Source organism: Nerophis ophidion, linkage group LG11, assembly GCF_033978795.1.
Source record: "Nerophis ophidion isolate RoL-2023_Sa linkage group LG11, RoL_Noph_v1.0, whole genome shotgun sequence".
NCBI lineage: Eukaryota > Metazoa > Chordata > Actinopteri > Syngnathiformes > Syngnathidae > Nerophis > Nerophis ophidion.
In genome coordinates, this window is record NC_084621.1 from 38,077,031 (window position 1) to 38,101,977 (window position 24,947).

At 36.9% G+C, this 24,947-nt stretch overlaps 2 protein-coding genes across 3 annotated transcripts in view; one reads left to right on the forward strand and one right to left on the reverse strand.

Moving 5' to 3' along the window:
* The window catches only part of tax1bp1b (Tax1 (human T-cell leukemia virus type I) binding protein 1b), a 60,729-nt gene extending 56,158 nt beyond the window's left edge, over positions 1-4,571 (forward strand). For both annotated transcript variants that reach the window (XM_061915845.1, XM_061915847.1), the window contains 3 exons: positions 2,075-2,241; positions 3,730-3,818; positions 4,038-4,571. In XM_061915845.1, the coding sequence (XP_061771829.1) occupies positions 2,075-2,241; positions 3,730-3,818; positions 4,038-4,236 (455 nt within the window). In that variant the 3' untranslated portion in view covers positions 4,237-4,571. The remainder of the gene's footprint in view (positions 1-2,074; positions 2,242-3,729; positions 3,819-4,037) is intronic.
* A 6,694-nt stretch (positions 4,572-11,265) lies between these two features.
* The window catches only part of jazf1b (JAZF zinc finger 1b), a 46,995-nt gene continuing 33,313 nt past the window's right edge, over positions 11,266-24,947 (reverse strand). Inside the window, exons 2-5 of the mRNA XM_061915848.1 lie at positions 19,553-19,625; positions 16,345-16,541; positions 16,096-16,265; positions 11,266-14,651 (exon numbers count right to left, since the gene is read on the reverse strand). Coding sequence (XP_061771832.1) covers positions 14,472-14,651; positions 16,096-16,265; positions 16,345-16,541; positions 19,553-19,625 — 620 coding nt within the window. The 3' untranslated portion in view covers positions 11,266-14,471. The remainder of the gene's footprint in view (positions 14,652-16,095; positions 16,266-16,344; positions 16,542-19,552; positions 19,626-24,947) is intronic.

The window sequence follows — 24,947 nt, forward strand, 5'->3', positions numbered from 1 at the left end:
AGGGGCCTGTTTCTTCTAATTTTAAAGTTGGCGCTAGAGAGCCATTATATTTTCAGGATGCCCAAAAATAACTTTGCCATACCTGACGTGCCTACACAATATGGGGACTTTTCGTGCACGTTTAGGGCCTCAAAAAGGCGTCCAATACTGAAGAAAAGACAGCAATTTCAATAGGGCCCTTGTTGTGCTTGTGTAAAAACACTGGAGGAGGATACAAAAGCATATCTTAACTAAACCAGAGCAAAACAGGCGTGCAGATTAATATAAATATCAACAGTGTCGATACCAAGTATTAGTATATTGGTCGATACATCAGATAGTTCATCTATATTTTTCCAGTATCGCAAAATTGTTTTTGTATTTTCTAAAACTCAGGAAATAAGAGCCAATAGTAGTTTTTGCTTTTAATTTGTTTTTGCACTTTGACTTGATTATATTTTGTTATCTCTTAATAAAAGGCAATCAGCAAATAATATAATAATATTATTTGAGATTGTTAAACTGCCATCCTGTGTTATTTAATAATTTAATGATCTTAGAAAATTGAAGTATCAGTATCAACATTTGTATGACCAATACTGCCCCTGTAACTACTTGGTATTGGATTGGTAACCAAAACTAATGTAAAGTATCCAAGTGCATATTATATTTTAACAGAATTGTTGATAAAACCATTTTACAACAGAAAGTAACCAGATGTTAACAGTGAATTAACATTTAGATAAGAGTTTTGAAAAAATTAGTACAACTAGAAATTATGTAATATGTTACTGCAGTGGTCCTCAAACCTTTTTCACAAGTACCACCTTATAAAAACACTTGGCTCTTTTAAGCTAAATGACCTACATTAAGATGCAGTGGTGCAGCAGGCCTAAATATTCAATAAAAACAAGGCAAAGGTTTTATTTATCAAGTTTATTTAATATTTTAGGCTACTGTTACATTGCACACAGTTTGAATAGTAACTCGGTGTTTGAATATAGGAAAATAAAACACTGCACTATAATAACGTATTTGTAGGTGTACCCGTACCTCAGTTTGAGAATCATAATCATAATGCCTAAGTCCACTGTTAAAATAGGAGTCTTTGTAACCCGTTTTGTAATTATTCTATTATCATTTACACACCAAATAAAATATTGTGATATATATCATTATCGCAGGAGGCTGTAAAATATATATTGTGATACAGATTTTAGGCTGTATCGTGCATCTCTACTAACTGGCAAAGCTCTTGGAGTTACCTCAAAGGTAGAAAGTCTTCAAGTGAAATGTATCCCACTTATTCTGTGTACATTGTCTCACACTTACAAGCAGGTTCACTAGACCAGTGGTTCTCAACCTGTTTTTAGTGACGTACCCCCTGTGAACATTTTTTTAATTCAAGTACCCCCTAATCAGAGCAAAGCATTTTTGGTTGAAAAAAAAGAGAAAAGAAGTTAAATACAGCACAATGTCATCAGTTTCTGATTTATTGAATTGTATAACAGTGCAAAATATTGCTTATTTGTAGTGGTCTTTCTTGAACTATTCAGAAAAAAACATATAAAAATAACTAGTAATTAAATTCTAAATAAAGATTTCTACACATAGAAGTAATCATCAACTTAAAGTGCCCTATTTGGGGAATAATAGAGATCCATCTGGATTCATGAACTTAATTCTAAACATTTCTTCACAAAAAAAAGTCTTTAACGTCAATATTTATGGAACATGTCCACAAAAAATCCAACTGTCAACACTGAATATTGCATTGTTGCATTTCTTTTCACAGTTTATAAACTTACATTCATATTTTGTTGAAGTATTATTCAATAAATATATCTATAAAGGATTTTTGAAATGTTGCTATTTTTAGAATTATTTTGAAAAATCTCAAGTACCCCTTGGCATACCTTCAAGTACCCCAAGGGGTATGCGTACCCCCATTTGAGAACCACTGCACTAGACGAGTGCAGGGCTGGTACACCTTACTGGGCTGAGATACTCAATATTGTTACGGTATTAGAACATAGAGCGGATTACAAAACTTAAATAATTTGATTGACAGCATTTGTGATTGTGTCCCCTGCAGACGAAGACGATGAGGAACTGTCAGCTGAGCAGCTGCTTTGTCTCCCCCCCACGGGCCCACCCTCATGGGACAGCAACGTGGTGTGTATCCAACCCACACGTAATCAGGCCCGCCCCGATGGCCACGAGGAGGCGGAGGATAAGCCGAGCAACACCAACAACAACAACGTAACATATTTAAGTTTGATATGATTCACATCAATTGTCGCACTATAGTGAGCACACATTTTAGATGTCATTTTATTTAACTGTCTCAATGGATAATACTATACAAATGACACTTGCATAAGAGTTGTCAGTTTACAGTATCAAAAGCAAAAATTAATCCAAGCAACTTTATCAATGATAGTATCTATAATAGTTGTTAAATGTTTTTAATCCAAAATTTGATTTTTAATATTTGTATTAAATACTTGTTGAAAACATTTGTATTGTCAAAATTTCTTAATTGATTTTGAAATTAAATCATTAAAAATCGCAATTGGGATTGAATTGAGACAATATTAGGCCATACAACATAAAAAAAACACTGTATATCAATAGATGAATCTGAAGTTGCTAAAATATTTCTAACCTTAAAGAGTAAAGCAAAAAATGATTATGACACTTTTGTGACCGCGTCCCTTTTGGATTCCAATAGTAAATGTGTCTAATCAATCTTAAAGATTTGGGGAATTTTGCCTATCGTTCACAATCATTAGAGACCTGAACACATGTGTTGGTTTTTTTTTGCATGCTAATTTCATCAATCATCAATGTTTATTTATACAGCCCTTAATAACAAGTGCCTCAGTGGGCTTCACAAACCATGACATCCCTGGATTTGAACTAATCGGGATGAGTGTTTGTTCAAGCATTTCCAGATGATTTTGGGCAAGCTCGCCATTTCTGTCAGCGTAGCTTGGCTCCAAGCATTTACGCCACCAAGTCATGCCGGTCCTGACTGTCACTGCTTCTGTTTGCTCTAATGTTTCACCCTCTCTTCGTGCTCGCTTGTAGAACCAGCAGTTCATCCTCTGTATATTCAGCTTCAAAAAGATAAGGTAGTGAATCCTCAAAAAGAGTATTTTTTGTTGTTTATTACAAAGTGTGCCGTTATTAGAACACACCATACTTGCCAACCCTCCCGGATTTTCAGGGAGACTCCCGAAATTCAGCTCCTCTCCCGAAAACTTCCCCGAAGAAATTTTTCTCCCGAAATTCAGCCGGAGCTGGAGGCCACGGCCTTTCCAGCTCCTTGCGGACCTGAGTGGGGACAGCCTTTTTTCACGTCCGCTTTCCCACTATATAAACAGCTTGCCTGCCCAATCACGTTACAACATCTACGAATTTGAATAAAAAAACTGCACACACAAGGAGACGAAGCAGAAGAACGAGGAAGTTACAGCCATGGCGACCCCGTCTGTAATTCGATCCATCTCCTGGTGAATGTTGGCTATAGCGTTATGGGGTTGCTTTTTGATTGGCCAACAGTTTACGTGGTGTTGGTGTATTTTGCTGCTCACTGCTCTTTAGACAACAATGGCTGTGTATAAATCTACACACTTGCTTGAGGAGAATTGTTGAATTAGAGAATTGTTGTAATTAAAATGCTCCCTTTAGTGTGATACTGGGTTGTGTTAGTAATTATCAATGAGTGTGTCTTTTGCCTCTCAGGTTAACAACGCCAACGAAAAGTCAACCATGATCGGATCCAACAACCTCTTTGGGAACGATGGACAGAGTCCATTTTGCTTCGATGGCAGGTATAAATAAGGCGCTCCTGCTGTCTTAAATGCTTTTCCAAAAGCTGCGTAGCGTAACATGTGTGAAATGCTGCCTTGACCTCCTCTCTACTAGTCGCAGACCACACATGTTGCAACTCTTCACTACTTTGTGCTCACGTCATCACCTGCTAACAAAACAGCCTTTTAATAATGAATATTTGTGTGCGTGCGTGTGTGTGTGTGTGTGCGCGTGTGCAGCATGGACATGAAGCGATGCCCGCTCTGCGAGGTCATCTTCCCGCCCAACTACGACCAGTCCAAGTTTGAGGAGCACGTCGAGAGCCACTGGAAAATCTGCCCCATGTGCAGCGAGCAGTTCCCGCTGGACTGCGACCAAAAGGCTTTCGAGAACCACGTGCTCACGCATTTCGACGGGAATCCGCTCGAATTCGACTAGTCAGCGCCGACACGGAGATTCTTCTTCTTCTTGCATGAACCGCTGATCGTGCTTTCACGGAAAGGTTTAATCAGTGTGCATCTTAGCAATACTTTGATCAATATGATTTTCTTTTTTTCCGTTTTAACTGAATCCAGTCAACAGAAAGAGAACATCTGACAATATATTTCCACCTTTATTTTAGACCTCTGGACTTCTTTCCTATCTTTGTGACTATTCTAGACATCATTTAGTCATCGCGTGCTTCTTTTCAATTCTCTCTTCTGGTTTTAGTTATTTTTTCCATGTACTTGTTTTCCCTGTTTAGTAAACCAATAAAGTTTAAAACATCAGAACACCTTTTTATTCCAAACATAACAAAAGTTTACATGAAGCAGCTTGTTTTTGATTTTTTTTAAACATAAAGGGAATCCCACATGTATTAAAGCAATAGTATCAAAAAAGAAAAAAAAAGAAATCTAACCAATTAAAGCAAAGTGCTGGCCATTAATAAAACACTTGTGTTACATTATATTATGGTGTCTTTAAACCCAGGGCTTTAATTAAGTGATGAGAAAAATAATTACAAAATCATCTTTTATAGAGTACTTTCTATTGAGCTGTCCCCAATCGTGACTCCTAAATTTCAATACAGCTTAAAAACATTTTTAAGTTTGTTTTCAATGGTGTAATTTAAAATATATTCATGATTAAGTTTGAATGGAGGTTGAAAGACGTACATTAGTGTAGGTTTAATTTCTAAATTAAAAAAACTAGTACCGAAAGCAAGTTTTAGAGGTGTGGCTGATTCTAGATTTAGGCCACACCCCTACTATTTTGACCAAGCGGTCACGTTACATTTCTGCCACTCGTAGCTGTATGGTAAATCATTTAATGCTGTAGTTTTTAAGTAAATGTGTTCCAAAGTCTGAAAATCAGTGTGTATCTATAAAAACGCTCACTCTTATTACAGAAATGTGTATTTCAGATTTTGTACATTGAGAATACAATTTAGAAAATTTGAATTATACCAACCTCACTTTGAACCTAGATATACATACATATATATATATATATATATACACACATACATAGATATATATACATACATAATATATATATATATATATATATATCGAAAATTAAATTAAATTAGGATGTGAATGTATTTTTTGAGCACCCCTAGCAGATTTTATATATATATATATATATATATGTAAATATATATATATATATGTATATGTATATATATATATATATATATATACATATATATATATATATATATATAGACACTATACAAAACCCAAAACCAGTGAAGTTGGCACGTTGTGTAAATTGTAAATATAAACAAAATACAATGATTCGCTTCTATTCAGTTGAATAGACTGCAAAGACAAGATATTTAATGTTCGAGCTGAGAAACCAATATTTTTTGGGGCAAATAATCATTAACATAGAAATTAACGGCAGCAACACATTGCAAAAAAGCTGGCACAGGGGCATTTTTCCACTGTGTTACATGGCCTTTCCTTTTAACAACACTCAGTAAACGTTTGGGAACTGAGGAGACCAATTTTTGAAACTTTTCAGGTGGAATTTTCCCCATTCTTGCTTGATGTACACCTTAAGTTGTTCCACAATCCGAGGTCTTTGTTGTGGTATTTTACACTTAATATTGCGCCACACATTTTCAATGGGATACAGGTCTGGACTACAGGCAGGTCAGTCTCGTACCCACACTCTTTTATTATGAAGCAGCGCTGTTGTAACACTTGTCTTGCTGAAATAAGCAGGGTCGTCCATGAAAAAGACGTTGCTTGGATGGCAGCATATGTTGTTCCAAACCCTGTATGTACCTTTCAGTATTAATGGTGCCTTCACAGATGTGTAAGTTACCCATGCCTTGGGCAATAATACACCCCCATACCATCATAGATGCTGGCTTTTGAACTTTGCGCCTAGAACAGTCCAAATGTTTTTTTTCCTCTTTGGTCCGGAGGACAGGACGGTGACAGTTTCCAAAATCAATTTGAAATGTGGACGCGCCAGACCACAGAACATTTTTCCACTTTGCATCAGTCCATCTTAGATGAGCTCAAGCCCATAAATGGCTTTCGCTTTGCATAGTACAGTTTTAACTCGCACTTACAGATGTAGCGACGAACTTTAGTTACTGAAAGTGGTTTTCTGAAATGTTCCTAAGCCCATGTGGTGATATCCTTTACACACTGATGTCGCTTTTTGATGCAGTACCGCCTGAGGGATCGAAGGTCACGGGCATTCAGTGTTGGTTTTCGGCCTTGCCGCTTACGTGCAGTGATTTGTCCAGATTCTCTGAACCTTCTGATGATATTACGGACCGTAGATGGTGAAATCCCTAAATTCCTTGCAATAGCTCGTTGAGAAACGTTGTTCTTAAACTGTTTGACAATTTGCTCATGCATTTGTTCACAAAGTGGTGACCCTCGCCTCATCCTTGTTTGTGAATGCCCAGAGGTGTGGACTCGAGTCACATGACTTGGACTCGAGTAAGACTAGAGTCATGAATTTGATGACTTTAGACTCGACTTGACAAAATGTAAAAAGACTTGCACCTCGACTTAGACTTTAACATTAATGACTTGGGACTCGACTTGGACTTGAGCCTTTTGACTTGACATGACTTGCAACTTTCCCCAAAACCCAACGATTAAAAAGTTATTCAGGAGCGCTCCGTATCTTCCATTGTGTACGCGTGTTTGTCAACATGTGTGCATTGACAGTGTGCGCGCTACCTGTCAGTACAACAGCCAATCAATTTACATCCACGTTATTTTCGTCACACAGCATTCATCCAATCAAATTGCAGGAAAACCAAGCAGAACTGCTCTCAAACAACAGAAGAATAAGTAAGGAAAATTATGCCATAAAGTGTTTCGTTCGGGTATTAAAACTACGACTTGGTCAACAAAACAGGAATTGCCGTAAGCAAAACATGCGGTTGGAAGATTACAGACGGAGACGCAACAACTTCCAACTTCGTTCGACATTTGAAGTTGCACAAAGAAGGGTACGTTTTGAATGTAAGATAACGTTTATTGGCTGAGTAACGTAACTTTTATTTGCTGTGGGGTTAAATCAGTGAGGCTGTGAACTCACTGCTACCGTTATAACCATAGACATCTTATAAGTAGACGCAGCATCGAGCACTACTGCCTGTTGCCGCTGACGTGACGCGCGGTCGCCATCTTGGAGTGGTAATCCGCTCCACTCAGGGCAATTCCTTTGGCAGGAGCAATGAACTGTCAGCACATTTAATTCATATTACCTCACTGAATACCACTGATACTCACGCGCTTTTTTGTCATACGTGTAACTATGATAAAGGACACATGTCTTGGTGTGTTCATAATTTGCTTAACAGTAATATAATATTCTTATGTGCTATAAGTGACCAGACGTCTGAGATCAAAACTGTGAATATAATCCCAAAAAGGGGGGAAAAACAGTCAGCTATTTTTAAGTTAAAGAAACAATATGATTAGGTTAAATATACATGCGTATATCCTACATAAGCAATGTATGAATACATTAGATATCTATATATCTTAGAGACCTATAGACCAGTGGTTCTCAAATGGGGTTACTTGAAGGTATGCCAAGGGGTACATGATATATTTTTTAAATATTCTAAAAATAGCAACAATTCAAAATCCTTAATAAATATATTTACTGAATAATACTTCAACAAAATATGAATGTAAGTTCATAAACTGTGAAAAGAAATGCAACAATGCAATATTCAGTGTTGACAGCTAGATTTTTTGTAAACATGTTCCATAAATATTGATGTTAAAGTTTTTTTTTTGTGAAGAAATGTTTAGAATGAAGTTCATGAATCCAGATGGATCTCTATTACAATCCCCAAAGAGGGCACTTTAAGTTGATGATTACTTCTATGTGTAGAAATCTTTATTTATAATTGAATCACTTGTTTATTTTTCAACAAGTTTTTAGTTATTTTTACATCTTTTTTTTTTCAAATAGTTCAAGAAAGACCACTACAAATGAGCAATATTTTGCACTGTTATACAATCTAATAAATCAGAAACTGATGACATAGTGCTGTATTTTACTTCTTTATCTTTTTTGTCAACCAAAAATGCTTTGCTCTGATTAGGGGGTACTTGAATTAAAAAAATGTTCACAGGGGGTACATCACTGAAAAAAGGTTGAGAACCACCGTTATAGACTTATACTCTGTTGCTGCAACAGCAGATAGTTTATTCTGTCTTGACACTTTGTATTGATATTTTCTATTACATTCTTTCCTTAAATGATCATGTTTACAGTGATTGTTTTGTATGTATTTTTCATGTATGTTGCTTTGGATAAAAGTGTCTGCCAAATAAACATATATAAACACCTGAAAGTCTTTATTTCAGCTAAAACCACCAATCTGTTTCACTGGATTCAGAATAAAATTAAATTCTGTCTTACCCAACAAAGTTAGTATTTGAATATTGTTACTTGAAGACTTATCTGTGTTTACAATAAAATGAGAATGCATCATAATCAGTGGTGAATTTTGTTTTAGGTGGGCCTGAAAGTTTGTAAACCACATACCTGCAGGGGGGTCATCCTCCCCCAGAAGATTTCTTTGTGATTTTCACATACAAATATTGAAGATATTTGCTCCTGCTTAACTCTGTGGTGATATTCTTTTCACAAAATACAACCAATAGTGTGTTAATGTTAAATCTTACTTGTGAAAAGTAATCCCCCAATTCCTTTTGTCAACAGTCCGCTCATTTGAGCAGGAAAACGCTGAATACCAGCCCAGCATCTTTGTTTTCTACCTGTCAACTGTCAGTTTAGGCTGCTCGCCGGCTCCTCATCACCACTTCAGGATGGCGGCCAAATTGCTTGCGTCACAGCAGCCAATTCTGCGTATACTTATAAGATGTCTATGGTTATAACGTCATTGCAAACACGGCAATTTGTTGCGTCCACTGCAGTTCGCTACCTTATTCATACTTTTTCTCAAGTGATTTTTTTTTAAGCAGGGTTGCATGAGGTACCTACACATAACGTTACGTTAGTGAATGTATCACAAACAGTAACGTAACGTTAGACGGCGGTCAGCAGCACCACGTATTTTAGCCACCTACAAAAAGAAAAACATAGTCAAATAAAGGTCAGTTAAAATGTATACTGTATTAAGAATATGTGTACATATTCCATAGAGGCCTGACATCTAAAAAGTACAGCACTGTTCATTATTATGTTCATGTATTTGTTGTGTTTTTCATGTGTACACACACATTAACACATGTATAGTGTGAGATGAGGTAAGAACATGATATAAACTGCTGTGGAACTAGTTACAATGCAATATTCCATGGAAATACAATGTTAACACCTGTGCAAATAAGTAAAGATGCACTTGTTTTTTGAAATGTGTTTATACTGTAAAGGAATGAGTTAAATGTTTAGAATAACTGGTCAATAGTGCTATTATGAAGTGCAGTGTAAGCACTGTTTTTTTTTAAATAATAAATACATACAGCGTTTTAAAAGCATACACAATCTGTGTACACATATTAGTCTGTGGTTAAAAAGACTTGAAATGACTCGAAACTCAAAATGCAGGACTTGGGACTTGACTTGAGACTTCCCAGTATTGACTTTGGACTTGACTCGGGACTTGCCTGTCTTGACTCGGGACTTGACTTGAGGGCAAAGACTTGAGACTTACTTGTGACTTGCAAAACAATGACTTGGTCCCACCTCTGTGAATGCCTGAGAATTTCACGGAAGCTGATTTTATACCCAATCATGGCACCCAATTAGCCTGTTCACCTGCGGAATGTTCCAAATAAGTGTTTGATGAGCATTCCTAAATTTTCTTGGTCTTTTTTGCCACCTTCTACCAGCTTTTTTGAAACATGTTGCAGGCATCAAATTCCAAATGAGCTAATATTTGCAAAAAATAACAGTTTACCAGTTCAAACGTTAAGTAGCTTGTCTTTGCAGTCTATTCAATTGAATATTGGTTCAAAAGGATTTGCAAATCATTTTATTCTGTTTTTCATTACGACTTACACAACGTGCCAACTTCACTGGTTTTGGGTTTTGTCAATATATTTATCTTTATATATGTATACACACACAGTATTTACAACCAAGTCCTGCCTGCGTTCTCTTTCTAGCTCAGTAGGCACAGTAAAATACATTTTTTTAAACAAATTGTCAGGAAATATTGACCTATTCAAGGCTGTAATTACCCAACATCAAATATTCCACTCTGCAACCTACTCAGTGGCCTAGTGGTTAGAGTGTCCGCCCTGAGATTGGTAGGTCGTGAGTTCAAATCCCGGCCCAGTCATACCAAAGACTATAACAATGGGACCCATTATCTCCCTGCTTGGCACTCAGCATTAAGGGTTGGAATTGGGGGTTAAATCACCAAAAATGACTCCCTGATGCGGCACCGCTGCTGCCCACTGCTCTCCTCACCTCCCAGGGGGTGAACAAGGGGATGGGTCAAATGCAGAAAATAATTTCGCCACATCTAGTATGTGTGTGACAATCATTGGTACTTTAACTTTTTTTTTTTTAATAGAAATAATAATAAAATTTTAGAAATAATTTGACAAAACATACGATATATAAATACAAATATAGAAAACCGTATATCAGTAGCTAGATATTGAGTTGTATAAGATGTCCAACTTTGAATGTTAAAACCAATATTTATTGCTCTTTCATGACACTTATGAGCAGGTCCCTTTTGGATCCTGAGAGCAAGTGTGTATCATCAATCTTAAACTCAGTCTTAAGAGTTTGCTTTCATAGAAAACATGATGTAATCAGTTTGCATCGTAAGAATATTTAATATGATTTTTCAAAACTTTTTTCATTAACATTTAAAATTTCCACTTTTATTCTAAATCTCTGGATTTCTTTGTGACTTTTCTGGTCCTTTTAGTCAATGCATGCTTTTTTTCAATTCTCTCAGTTATTTGATCCAAGTACATGTTTCCCTTATTAAATAAACCAATAAAGTTTGAAACATCCGAACACCGTTTTATTCCAAACATAACAAAAATGTACATGAAGCAGCTTGTTTTTTTAAAAAAATGTTTAAACATGAATACCTTCTTTACATTATAATCTTTTTTTTTTTACCACCCCTCCTCCAGAAACATATGAAAATATAATTTAATGCACTTGAAGCATAATACATTCACTGTACACGCTTATTAAAGACATCTGGCAGTACAACACTGTCACAACTCTCCATCAAAATGCAAAAATCCATGCCATGCAGTGAAAAATAGATTTCTAAAACATGATTGGTGGCACTTTTAAAAAAAAATATATACCATGAAAAGTAGTGTAGTGCAAAGGCCTTCTTTAGCTCTTAGAACACAGCTTCACAACTACAAATAGACATCAGGAATGCAGGGGCGTCCAAACTACTCATGAGTGTCACATGATACCGTAATATCTCCAAATTAGGGTTGTCAAATATAATGCCTTAAGTTGTGATTAATCACAATTGATTATGCATATACGCAGATTAATCCCACCGTTTATTTTAACCACAAATGATTACCAAAAAGGTGTGTGGTCTCAGGTCAGGTCAATGCAAACATCAGATAATTGCAGAGAATCCAAATGTGCAAATTTCACTTAAAAATACACCCAGACAGGACTTAAATTAAAAATGTCCACATGTTTGAGCAAATAAATGTTGTGCATTCAAGAAACACATTTAAAATGTGTCCCTGTATGACATTCTATCAAATTGCATTTGTGTCCAAATATTGGGGTTCTTTTTGAAGTTATTTAAACTGAAGCAACTGATTACTTTGCTGCGATTAATCGTGATTAATCTAAATCAAAAGTGCTTGATCTGATTAAAAAACAAGAATCTTTTGACGGCACTACTCATAATATAGATATAACATCCTATTGATAATGAATGGTTGACTCTCTCAGAATATGCTTACAATCAATTAAAAAAGAAAAAAAAAAAGCTTGCAAAAGTAAAAACGGTCCCTGTGGCCGAGTTTTGTTCAGACACCCCTGCTCCAACATCTGCCTCCACTGACACCATCTGGATTCTGGAATGGTTGACGATTTGAGACAAAGACAAACGTAACAAAACTAGAAACATTGAAACTTTGACTGCCATACAGTCAGCATACAGTAGCTCTTGTATACTTTCACTTTCGTTTTATTAGGGCTGTCCCAATACGACTTTTTCATTTCCAATACTGATATTGGAGCCTTTTGGTCAATACCGATATTTATCCGATACGATATCAGCAAGAATCATAATACACACTTTCATCTTGTAGCGTGGAATGTTGGAAAAGATTTGATCTACTGAAATTAGATGCAAGGGAATGTATGAAAAACACAAACTTATTTATTATTAACCATCTGGAATAGACTTACGTAATCATTCGAGTTGAAGTGGAGTGGTAATTGTTTCTTTGGCCATAACGATTCATGAAGTCACGATTTATGTCACAGTACGTTAAAAGATGACGCGGACACGTTTGTTACTAAACAATTTCAAAGACACTCTTGCACTGCAAACACTGAAATCTAAGTAAGATAAAATATCTGAAATAAGGGTGATATTTGCTTATATTCTGTCTGAAAAAACATTTCTCTCACTAAGCAGATTTTATGCTTGAGTGTTTTATTTGTTTTAAGTGTTTTGGTCCTAAATGATCTCAGTAAGATATTACAGCTTGTTGCTGAGATGTTATGACCTATATTGAGTAAAACATGCTTGAAACTAGAATATCAACTGTTGCAAAGCAGTGTCATCAACACTCACAAATATAAAACTACTATTTTAAAGTAATAATTTCTTATTTCAAGCATGTAAAAAAAATCCTGACTTTGCCAAATTGTCTCATATTAAAAGAGATGACAGCCAAATGGACTTTGCTGTTTTATTTTCAATGAAACAATAGAAAATACGCGCTCGTATAGTAGTACTACCATCAATTGTTTAACGTGGACCCCGAATTTAACAAGTTGAAAAACTTATTGGGGTGTTACCATTTAGTGTTCAATTGTACGGAATATGTACTGAACTGTGCAATCTACTAATAAAAATTTAAATCAATCAATCAAATCAGTACAGTTATTAGTGAGAATATTATTATTCTAAGGTATTTTTGGGTTCATTGAGGTTAGCTAATTTGACTTATTTTGGAAAATCTTGACAAGCAAAATTTTCTTGTTCTATTGGCAGTTTATTTTACTTAGTTCAAATAAAATACCCCAAATTTTTTTTTTTTTTTTTCTCGTTTTTGAACACTGACATTTTCCAGTGTGCCTTATAGACTTTTCGTATCGGTAAGATGGAAATATGATTCTTTCATACTTTTTTGTATTGAAAAATGTCCTGTTTTAAACACTTATTAAGCACTTTGTGTGCTTAGCTGTTGTGTAGCTGCTAGCTCCCAGAGACTACATGTTTACTTTCAGTAAATGACTTGACTAAAACATAAAAATAGACAAACATTGTGAGCTTTTTGGAGGACATGTAGATGATAACTGGCTGTCCAAGTCAACGCTCTGCAGGACTGCTTGTAACCGATATCATCCGGCACTTTTACTGATATCGAACTGTTATCCAATATCAGTATCGTATTGAGACACCCCTACTATTAATATTTACATAAACTAGGAACGTGAGGTTGGCAAAAATGTTCATTGGTTGGCAACTTGTAAAGAGAAAAAAAGTGCTTGATATTGAGGAGTAAAAACACTGTTGGAACACGTTGCTGAAATGCTTGCAAACGTCACCTGAGTTGGGTGCTCTCACATGTAAGCGATAATAAAATGAGATATACTCTGACTGGCCACAATTTTAGGCACATGCTAAAATCCTCCCAGAGATTTATTCAGTCATTATTGTGCTGGTGTACCTAATGTTGTGGCCTTCAAAAGGGGTGCAATTTTGGCATTGCCAAGGCATGGTGATGAAAAACGACACGTCAGGCGATTTCTTTCACCAACAAGCACCAGAGGCCGCCCCCACCCCAAAAAAAATATATACGATAAAAATAAACTCGACATTTTCATAGCTTGACTGTGCAAAATACAAAAGTTTAAAAGAAGCGTGGATGAATCCTAATAAGTCATGCAAATAAAGAAGAAGTATAGTGTGACAGGGTGAAGAAGAAACACTGCTGCTGGTGGTGTTGACGTTCAGGCAGAGCGCTCATGACCTTATGACCTCACGACTGCTGCAGCTTGCGGATGATGTCGGCGGAGATAGGCGGGTGGAAGTTGATGGTGTGATGACGAAGACCCTGAGATGTCTTGTAGCTCTTCCCGCAGCGGCACTTGAAGGGTTTGCGCACCCGAATCTGTGTCCTGTGGCCGTTCTTGGCGTGATATTTAATCCCGTTGACATTCTGGGAGGGAAGGTAGAGAGCGACAAGGTTTTACACAAAGTACGAGCTCCATCCACATCCCATGGAAATACACTGACAGTTTCTTATTTATTCAACAAAATACCTTCCAAAAGGACATTTTAATATACTGAACACAAATAGAAAAGAAACACATTTGTTCTTGCTCCCATTTTTCATGAGTTAAACTCAAATATGTAAAACTTTAAATATATAAATCATGGATCCCCAATATATATATATATATATACTTATATATATATATATATATATATATATATACTTATATATATATATATATATATATATATATATATATATATATATATATATATATATATATATATATATATATATATACAGTGGGGCAAAAAAGTATTTAGTCAGCCACTGATTGTGCGAGTTCTCCCACTTAAAATGATGACAGAGGTCTGTAATTTTCATCATAGGTACACTTCAACTGTGAGAGACAGAATGTGAAAAAAAATCCAGGAATTAACATTGTAGGAATTTTAAAGAATTTATTTGTAAATTGTAGTGGAAAATAAGTACACACACACACATTTATATATTTATAAATTATTTTAGTATTACTTTATTATTATTATTACTGTATAATAAGTACTTTTATTGTATTACTTCATTCATTATTTATTTATTATTCTTGTAAAATGACTTAAAAAAAAAGTATCGTCATAAAAATTGACACTTTTTTCCCCTCATATTATATTGTTCATGTAAAAGGAGAGTGTTTCTTAATGTCACTTCATTATTGTAATATTATGTTTTTATTTTTGTATAAAAACTTATTTTAGTATTAGTGTATCCATTTTTAAAAATGATTCTGAGGATTTTTTTAGTTATTAGTTAATTTGTGATTTATTTATTATTATTTTTATTATTGTAAAATGAGAAGCTTCTGAAAAAACAAAAAAATATTGTCATAAAAATGGATACATTTGCCATCATTATACAGTATATTGTTCATGTATATTAAGACGTTTTTTTGTAATAATGCCAGTTCATTATCTTTATTTTTGTATGAGGCTTTTTTTTAGTATTGATATATTCATTAATAATTTATTCTTCATGAAGAATTTATTTTCTGGCAAACTTTCAATTCCTGTGATATTTTTTGATTATGCCTTTATTTTGTATAATATCATTACTATATCCTTGGAAAACAAAATGTTCTCACAAAACAGATTTTATTCTTGCAATAATTACTGTATTGTTCTATGAGGACTTTTTTCATACTATTTTTGCTTCTCATAATAATGAACATTTCATACTAGTAATATTTTATATATATATTAATTGTGGGCAAATGAGAACTTTTTTTCCGCAAGATGGAAAATAATGGTAATTCAATACTTTGCTTGTCATAATATAGTCCATGTATGAATATAATATAATTGAATGTCTGTTTAAAAAGTAAAGAGCAAACCTTGTATCTCTTCTTGCAGCCAGGCACAGGGCAGGCGAAGGGCTTCTCGTCGCCTCCGTTCATGCACATGGAGCTGAGGATGGATTCTGAGCTGATGGCACTCTCCGTGGTCCACGACTCGTCGCTGTCAGACTCCTCAAAGTCGACGTCCTCCTCGTCGCACTCGCTGCCTGTGTGGGGAATCAGAAGTGGAGCGTGTTTGTTTCAACGAGAAGCGGCAAAGTCCCAGTGTGAGAGTGTGACGCTTACCTGTGGGCGTGCTGCTGCGGAAGGACGAGGAAGGGGTGATGGGAGGGGTGACTGGAGGGGTGAGGTTCCCGCTGGTGTGGCGAGGTGGCGTAGACACGCTGTTGCGGGACAGGTTGCCCGTCAGAGACACAGATAACTTGGGCTGCATCTTCTTCTTCAGCGCCTCATGCTCCCGCCTCGCAGCTTCTGTCATGAACCTGCGGCCAAAGATGAAAAAACAGACGGTACAAATCATTTAGTTTTGCATTTTAAGAGAACTGCTTTGAAAAATATATCTTTCATTCTTCTTCTCAAACTGCTTTACCTCCTTCCTGAATCTTACCATCTTACTAAGGCATTTTGGACAAAACCTTCTTTCCATATGTCCTGCACAAATTTCTAAAAATCGATGAAAAAACAAGGCCGCCATCAAACAAAATATTGGCTATTTGTCCAATGATTATAATACTTTTAAGATATACAGTATGCGATACTAGTCTGCTAGCAAGTCTTTTATAAGCGCTGCAAATGTCATCTTTAGTCATTAAAGAAACATTTTTATATGGAAGGGTTTGTTACATTTGGTAAAAAAATTTACCGCTGCGCAATTGCACATTGACATGAAAATGAGTTCTGTCAAGTGATTCAAAGAACTGAGCAGTTAATTAATCATTATCTGTATTTAATTAATATCACCTAAAAAATGTCTAAAAACGCCCTTTATCTGAGGTGTTTTTATTGAAGCCACAGGACATAAAAGATCAAGTTAAAAGATAAAGTCCCAACGCGCGCGCGCACGTACGCGCGCACACACACACACACACACACACACACACACACACACACACACACACACACACACACACACACACACACACACACACACACACACACACACACACACACACACACACACACACACACACACACACACACACACACACACACACACACACACACACACACACACACACACACACACACACACACACACACACACACACACACACACACACACACCACCTTCTTGACATCCTCAACAATGGGTGAAGTCATGCAGTCCACGGTTTTCTGTCATCTTCATTACTGTCCTATAATATGGTCCGCTACGACTAAATCTGACCTGAACAAACTGCAACTTGTTCAGAACAGAGCAGCTAGACTGATACTTAAATGTTCTTTGCACACTAATATTTCATTTATGCATTCACGCCTGTCCTAGTTATCTGTTGAACAAAGGATGCATTGTAGTCTCCTTATGTTCTTTAGAACTATCATGTTAGATCCATCACCAGATTACTTTTACAAACAGTTTTTAAAATCAACTAACACACATATTCATGACACTACGAATGTCAGCAATGGCTATTTAGCACTTTCTGCTCCCAGGACCAATCTCCTCAAACATAGTCATGTATGTCTGATTCTGATTCTGATGTATAGATGTACAGTATATCATTCTGGAATCGGTTGCCATCTCATATTAATCTCTCACAAAGTAAATTGTCATTCAAGACAGCTTTGAAGATACACCTATTGCAGCTGCCCACATGACATGAATTTTTAATACTGGGTTAACTAGCTTTTTTTATCTTTTGTCGTATTTTTCCTTTGTATAATGTTTGGTAATGCATGTATTTTTTGTATTTTTATTTTGTATGCTCCTATATGGACCCCAGGAAAACTAGCAGTCGCCCTGGCGTCAGCTAATGGAGATCCATTCAATAACCAATAAACAGTTTTTGAAGTTATTTTACTAATTTAAAACTGTAACGTTATCTAATACAGATAATTTTAAAAAAGTGGGATATTTTTGTTAAAGACTGAAGTTTTCAGAGAAATTTGAGCAAACATTTTTCATACGTGCAAAATAAAGATGCAAAGTAGTGCCTGCAAAACAGTGGTCAGCGTTGGCAAATCACATTGTGCGTGCGGAATATATAGAATTGCATTTTTCCTCCCAGTGTTTGCAGCATTTTGATGATCAGCATATATTCAGCATATTCACTTAAAGGGGTCATATTATGATTTTTGTTTACATTTAAAACACTTCCTTGTGATCCCCATAACGTGTAACGGTGGTTCTTTGGCCAAAATATTGCATAGATTATGTTTTACAGACCATTGTCAAACCGCTTTCTGACCTTCTCTTCAGGATGGGCTGTTTTGTGGGCAGTCTTATTTACGTGCCTCCACTTCGACTGCGTCTTTTTCCCGCCAGCCATGTTGTAGTTTTTAGAGTTTCCATATGGAGTCTACTGACAGCTATAAATTAGAACTATACGCTGCTTTATATTAAAAATGGCAACAGCGGAGGATGCATGTGCATGTACAAACCAGTCTGCCCCACAACAAGAGGATAGCGACTTCAAAGTCAGACTACAAGTAAATTTCTACCACGGAGATATCCGCTGACGTCACAATTTGGAAAACGTCACAAATTGGGCAAATTCTAAAGGGATCGTTTGTAGGAAGTATGAAGAAAGGCAAGATTGTTTTATAAATACCTCCCTGAATCCTCCATGGTTTGATTTCAAATTTTCAGAACTTGCACATCTCAAATACACAAAAACAGGTACTAATATGTAAACAAAGTTGGTTTGCATAACAGGTACCCTTTCTGAGACGCAATCCTCTTAGCACTAGTTTAGTAAATCAGCTTTGCGTGTGATATGAAATTTGCACATGTTTTAATACAAACACTTTTAGTAGATCAGGCTCATTACGCATTAAATGCTGTTTAATTTGGACACCCTTAAATAAAATGTACACAAACAAAGTAATTAGCTCATTTTGGCACAATAAAAACATATTAGAGCAGGTTTTGGGATATAAAAAAGGAGCAGTTTTATGTTTAAAAAATATTTTACAACAACACTTGTGTTTTGTGTCTAATGACCTGAGGTTTTTAATAGAGAAAAATCTTTTTGATCTCCAGTTCCATCAAAAAGATGTAGAAAAATTTATGGACAGTAAGCTCAGTGGCGCATCATAAAAATTGTTAACACAAAAGTAGATTTAACAAGTGAAGCTATAACCACATAAACTTATGTCCATGCAGCCTGGGAGGCAGCTTAAAAAAATAAATAAAAATAACACGACTCCCTTTTCTTCTCTTTCAAAGCTGACTTGATGCGGTAAACACAAGCCAGCTACAAAATGCAACTCTTCAAGGAGCCACCAGATGATGTGAAAAGGGGTTGGTTGTCCGCTCGAAGGATTTGTTTACCTGTTGATGTAGCTGAGGGCCACATAGGTGGGCTGCTGCTGCTCCTGCTTCTCCAGAAGGCGAGGGTCTGTGTCTGAGCAAGAAGAAGCAAACAAGGATGGTTAATAGCATAAATATATACAATGATACATTACTGTACCACACACATTTTAGCACCTATTTTCAAGTACCAAGACTGTCCAAATTAAACTTGGATCTACTTTAAGAGTACACTGTAAAACATGACCGTAAAAACTATGGCAGAATAGCAAGATTAAAACACCCGTAAAATCCAAAATAGTTTATCACAGTAGTAAATGCAGGGGATTCCTGCAAACCAAAAAACAGTAGATAACCTAAAATACTTCGGTAATGTTACGTATACACTGCAAAATAAATATGCATAATTTACGGTAAAATACTGGCAGCTGTGGTTGCCATGTATTCACCGTAAAAAAAATGTAGTGTTGCCAATCATCCTTTCCCCAGGTTAACGTTTTGGAGTTGGGAGAAAGCCGCAGCACCCGGGGAGAACATGCGGAAAGACTCCTAGCGCAGTAATCAAACCCAGGACCTTCTCACTGTGAGGTACAAACGTTAACCAATGCTCCACCGTACCGCCCTGTCACAAATACTGTAAAATGCCTGTGTTTCCGAGACACGTGAGCGGTACATGAGGATTTTACCTTGAAAGTATTTGTACAACCTTCCACTGGACAACTCACAACATGGCCTTCCGAATCATGTTCCTTCAAGTGAGCTATTCAAAATTAGACTTAAATGCTCTATAACTGGAACTTAATGCAGGTAGCTGTTAAACAAAGATTAGCGACTGATCCCTCCACCCTTGCTTAAATTCAAGAGCTCTCGTTTAGCGGTTAGCATTAGGACTGCACGATTAATTAATTGTAAATCAGAGTACGATTAATTAATTAATTTTTAAAAAGACAATCTTTAAATCAATGCTCTTGCCTATCATGTCTTGGAACTCCAAGCTAGGCTTCTCCTTTCTGTGAGAGCGTGCTCCATTTAAATCTGCAAAGGCATTTGGTGTCCCCCAACGAGAGTGCTATTTGTTAGCTGGCCAAAAATGCACCAATCACTATCAGACAACCAGACCACTAATCGCTAGCTGATAAATAGAGTGCTAATCGCTAGCAATATTAAACGCTAACAGGAATGTAATAATATATTTATTCATGTATATGTTATTACTTATTCACTTTCAACGACATAACAATGGGTTGGCTCAATTATCATATGTACGTTGCATCTGGAAAATATTCACACCGCTTAGCTTTTTCCACATTTTGTTATGTTTCAGCCCAATTCCAAAATGGAATACATGTATTTTTGTCTTCAAAACTCTACAGACAATACCCCATAATGACAATGTAAAAAAAATAAAAATAAAAAAATCTAATCAAAAAAATAAATAAAAATAATATATATATATATGTATATATTAGGGCTGCGAATCTTTAGGTGTCCCACGATTCAATTCAATATCGATTCTTGGGGTCGCGATTCGATTGTATATCGATGTTTTGATTCAACGCGATTCTCGATTCAAAAACGATATTTTTCTGATTCAAAACGATTCTGTGTTCATTCAACACATAGGATTTCAGCAGGATCCACCCCAGTCTGCTGACATGCTAGCAGAGTAATAGATTTAAAAAAAAAAAAAGCTTTTATAATTGTAAAGGACAATGTTTTATCAACTGATTGCAATAATGAAAATTTGTTTTAACTATTAAACGAACCAAAAATACCACTTATTTTATCTTTGTGAAAACATTGGACACAGTGTCTTGTCAAGCTGAGATGCGATGCAAGTGTAAGCCACTGTGACACTATCGTTCTTTTTTTTATAAATATCTAATGATAATGTCAATGAGGGATTGTTAATCACTGCTATGCTGAAATTATAACTAATACTGATATAGTTGTTGATAATATTCATTTTTGTTTCACTACTTTGGTTTGTTCTGTGTTGTGTCTCCTTTCAATTGCTCTGTTTATCACAGTTCTGGGTGTTGCTGGGTCAGGTTTGGTTTTGGAATTGGTTTGCATTGTTATAAAATTGGTGTGTATTATTTTGTTGGATTGATTTAAAAAAAAAAAAAAAAAAAGAGAATCAATTCTGAATCGCAGAACGTGAGAATTGCGATTCGTATTCGAATCAATTTTTTTTCCACACCCCTGAGTACCTTGAAGGTAGAAAAGTGCTATACAAGTACAACCCATTTATTTATTATATATATATATATATATATATATATATATATATATATATATATATATATATATATATATATATATATATGTATATATATATAAACCCCGTTTCCATATGAGTTGGGAAATTGTGTTAGATGTAAATATAAATGGAATACAATGATTTGCAAATCATTTTCAACCCATATTGAGTTGAATATGGTACAAAGACAACATATTTGATGTTCAAACTGATAAACATTTTTTTGTGTGCAAATAATCATTAACTTTAGAAATTGATACCAGCACAAAGAAGTTGGGAAAGGTGGCAATAAATACTGATAAAGTTTAGGGAATGCTCATCAAACACTTATATGGAACATCCCACAGGTGTGCAGGCTAATTGGGAACAGTTGGGTGCCATAATTGGGTATAAAAGCAGCTTCCATGAAATGGTAAGTAATTCACAAACAAGGATGGGGCGAGGTTCACCACTTTGTGAGCAAATTGTCGAACAGTTTTAGAACAACATTTCTCAACGAGCTATTGCGAGGAATTTAGGGATTTTACCATCTACGGTCCGTAATATCATCAAAAAGTTCAGAGAATCTGGAGAAATCACTGCACGTAAGCGACGATATTACAGACTTTTGATCCCTCAGGCGGTACTGCATCAAAAACCGGCATCAGTGTGTAAAGGATATCACCACATGGGCTCAGGAACACTTCATAAAACCACTGTCAGTAACTACAGTTGGTCGCTACATCTGTAAGTACAAGTTAAAACTGTACGATGCAAAGCCAAACCCATTTATCAACAATATTCTGAAACGCCGCCGGCTTGGCTGGGCCCGAGCTCATCTAAGATGGACTGATGCAAAGTGGAAAAGTGTTCTGTGGTCTGACGAGTCCACATTTCAAATTACATTTGGAAACAGGACGTGGTGTTCTCCAGAACAAAGAGGAAAATAACCATCTGGATTGTTATAGGCGCAAAGTTCAAAAGCCAGCATCTGTGATGGTATGGGGGTGTATTAGTGCCCAAGGCATGGGTAACTTACAAATCTGTGAAGGCACCATTAATGCTGAATGGTCCATACAGGTTTTGGAACAACATATGTTGTCATCCAAGCAACGTTATCATGGACGCCCCTGCTTATTTCAGCAAGACAATTGTTACAACAGCGTGGCTTCATAAAAAAAAAGAGTGTGGGTACTTTCCTGGCCCGCCTGCAGTCCAGACCTGTCTCCCATCGAAAATGTCTGGCGCATTATGAAGCATAAAATACTACAGCGGAGACCTCGGACTGTTGAAGGACTGAAGCTCTACATAAAACAATAATGGGAAAGAATTCCACTTTCAAAGCTTCAACAATTAGTTTCCTCAGTTACCAAACGTTTATTGACTGTTGTTAAAAGAAAATGTGATGTAACACAGTGGTAAACATGCCCTTTCCCAACTACTTTGGCACATGTTGCAGCCATGAAGTTCTAAGTTAATTATTATTTGCAAAATAAAATAAAGTTTATGAGTTTGAACATCAAATATGTTGTCTTTGCAGTGCATTCAATTGAATATGGGTTGGAAAAGATTTGCAAATCATTGTATTCCGTTTATATTTACATCTAACACAATTTCCCAACTCATTTGGAAACGGGGTTTGTATATATATACATATATATATCCATCCATCCATCCATCCATCCATCATCTTCCGCTTATCCGAGGTCGGGTCGCGGGGGCAGCAGCCTAAGCAGGGAAGCCCAGACTTCCCTATCTCCAGCCACTTCGTCTAGCTCTTCCCGGGGGATCCCGAGGCGTTCCCAGGCCAGCCGGGAGACATAGTCTTTCCAACGTGTCCTGGGTCTTCCCCGTGGCCTCCTACCAGCTGGACGTGCCCTAAACACATCCCTAGGGAGGCGTTCGGGTGGCATCCTGACCAGATGCCCCAACCACCTCATCTGGCTCCTCTCGATGTGGAGGAGCAGCGGCTTTACATTTAGCTCCTCCCGGATGGCAGAGCTTCTCACCCTATCTCTAAGGGAGAGCCCCGCCACACGGTGGAGGAAACTCATTTCGGCCGCTTGTACCCGTGATCTTATCCTTTCGGTCATGACCCAAAGCTCATGACCATAGGTGAGGATGGGAACGTAGATCGACCGGTAAATTGAGAGCTTTGCCTTCCGGCTCAGCTCCTTCTTCACCACAACGGATCGATACAAAGTCCGCATTACTGAAGACGCCGCACCGATCCGCCTGTCGATCTCACGATCCACTCTTCCCCCACTCGTGAACAAGACTCCTAGGTACTTGAACTCCTCCACTTGGGGCAGGGTCTCCTCCCCAACCCGGAGATGGCACTCCACCCTTTTCCGGGCGAGAACCATGGACTCGGACTTGGAGGTGCTGATTCTCATTCCGGTCGCTTCACACTCGGCTGCGAACCGATCCAGTGAGAGCTGAAGATCCCGGCCAGATGAAGCCATCAGGACTACATCATCTGCAAAAAGCAGAGACCTAATCCCGTGGCCACCAAACCGGAACCCCTCAACGCCTTGACTGCGCCTAGAAATTCTGTCCATAAAAGTTATGAACAGAATCGGTGACAAAGGACAGCCTTGGCGGAGTCCAACCTTCACTGGAAACGTGTCCGACTTACTGCCAGCAATGCGGACCAAGCTCTGACACTGATCATACAGGGAGCGGACTGCCACAATAAGACATTCCGATACCCCATACTCTCTGAGCACTCCCCACAGGACTTCCCGAGGGACACGGTCGAATGCCTTCTCCAAGTCCACAAAGCACATGTAGACTGGCTGGGCAAACTCCCATGCACCCTCAAGAACCCTGCCGAGAGTATAGAGGTGGTCCACAGTTCCACGACCATGACGAAAACCACACTGTTCCTCCTGAATCCGAGGTTCGACTATCCGGCGAAGCCTCCTCTCCAGTACACCTGAATAAACCTTACCTTATATATATATATATATATATATATATATATATATATATATATATATATATATATATATATATATATGTAGGTGTGGGAAAAAATCACAAGACTACTTCATCTCTACAGAAATTTCCCACACCTACATATTGCGCTCTACCACGGTATCGAGCACTATTCTCTGGATAATCCAATCAAGACACATATATATATATATATATATATACATATATATATAT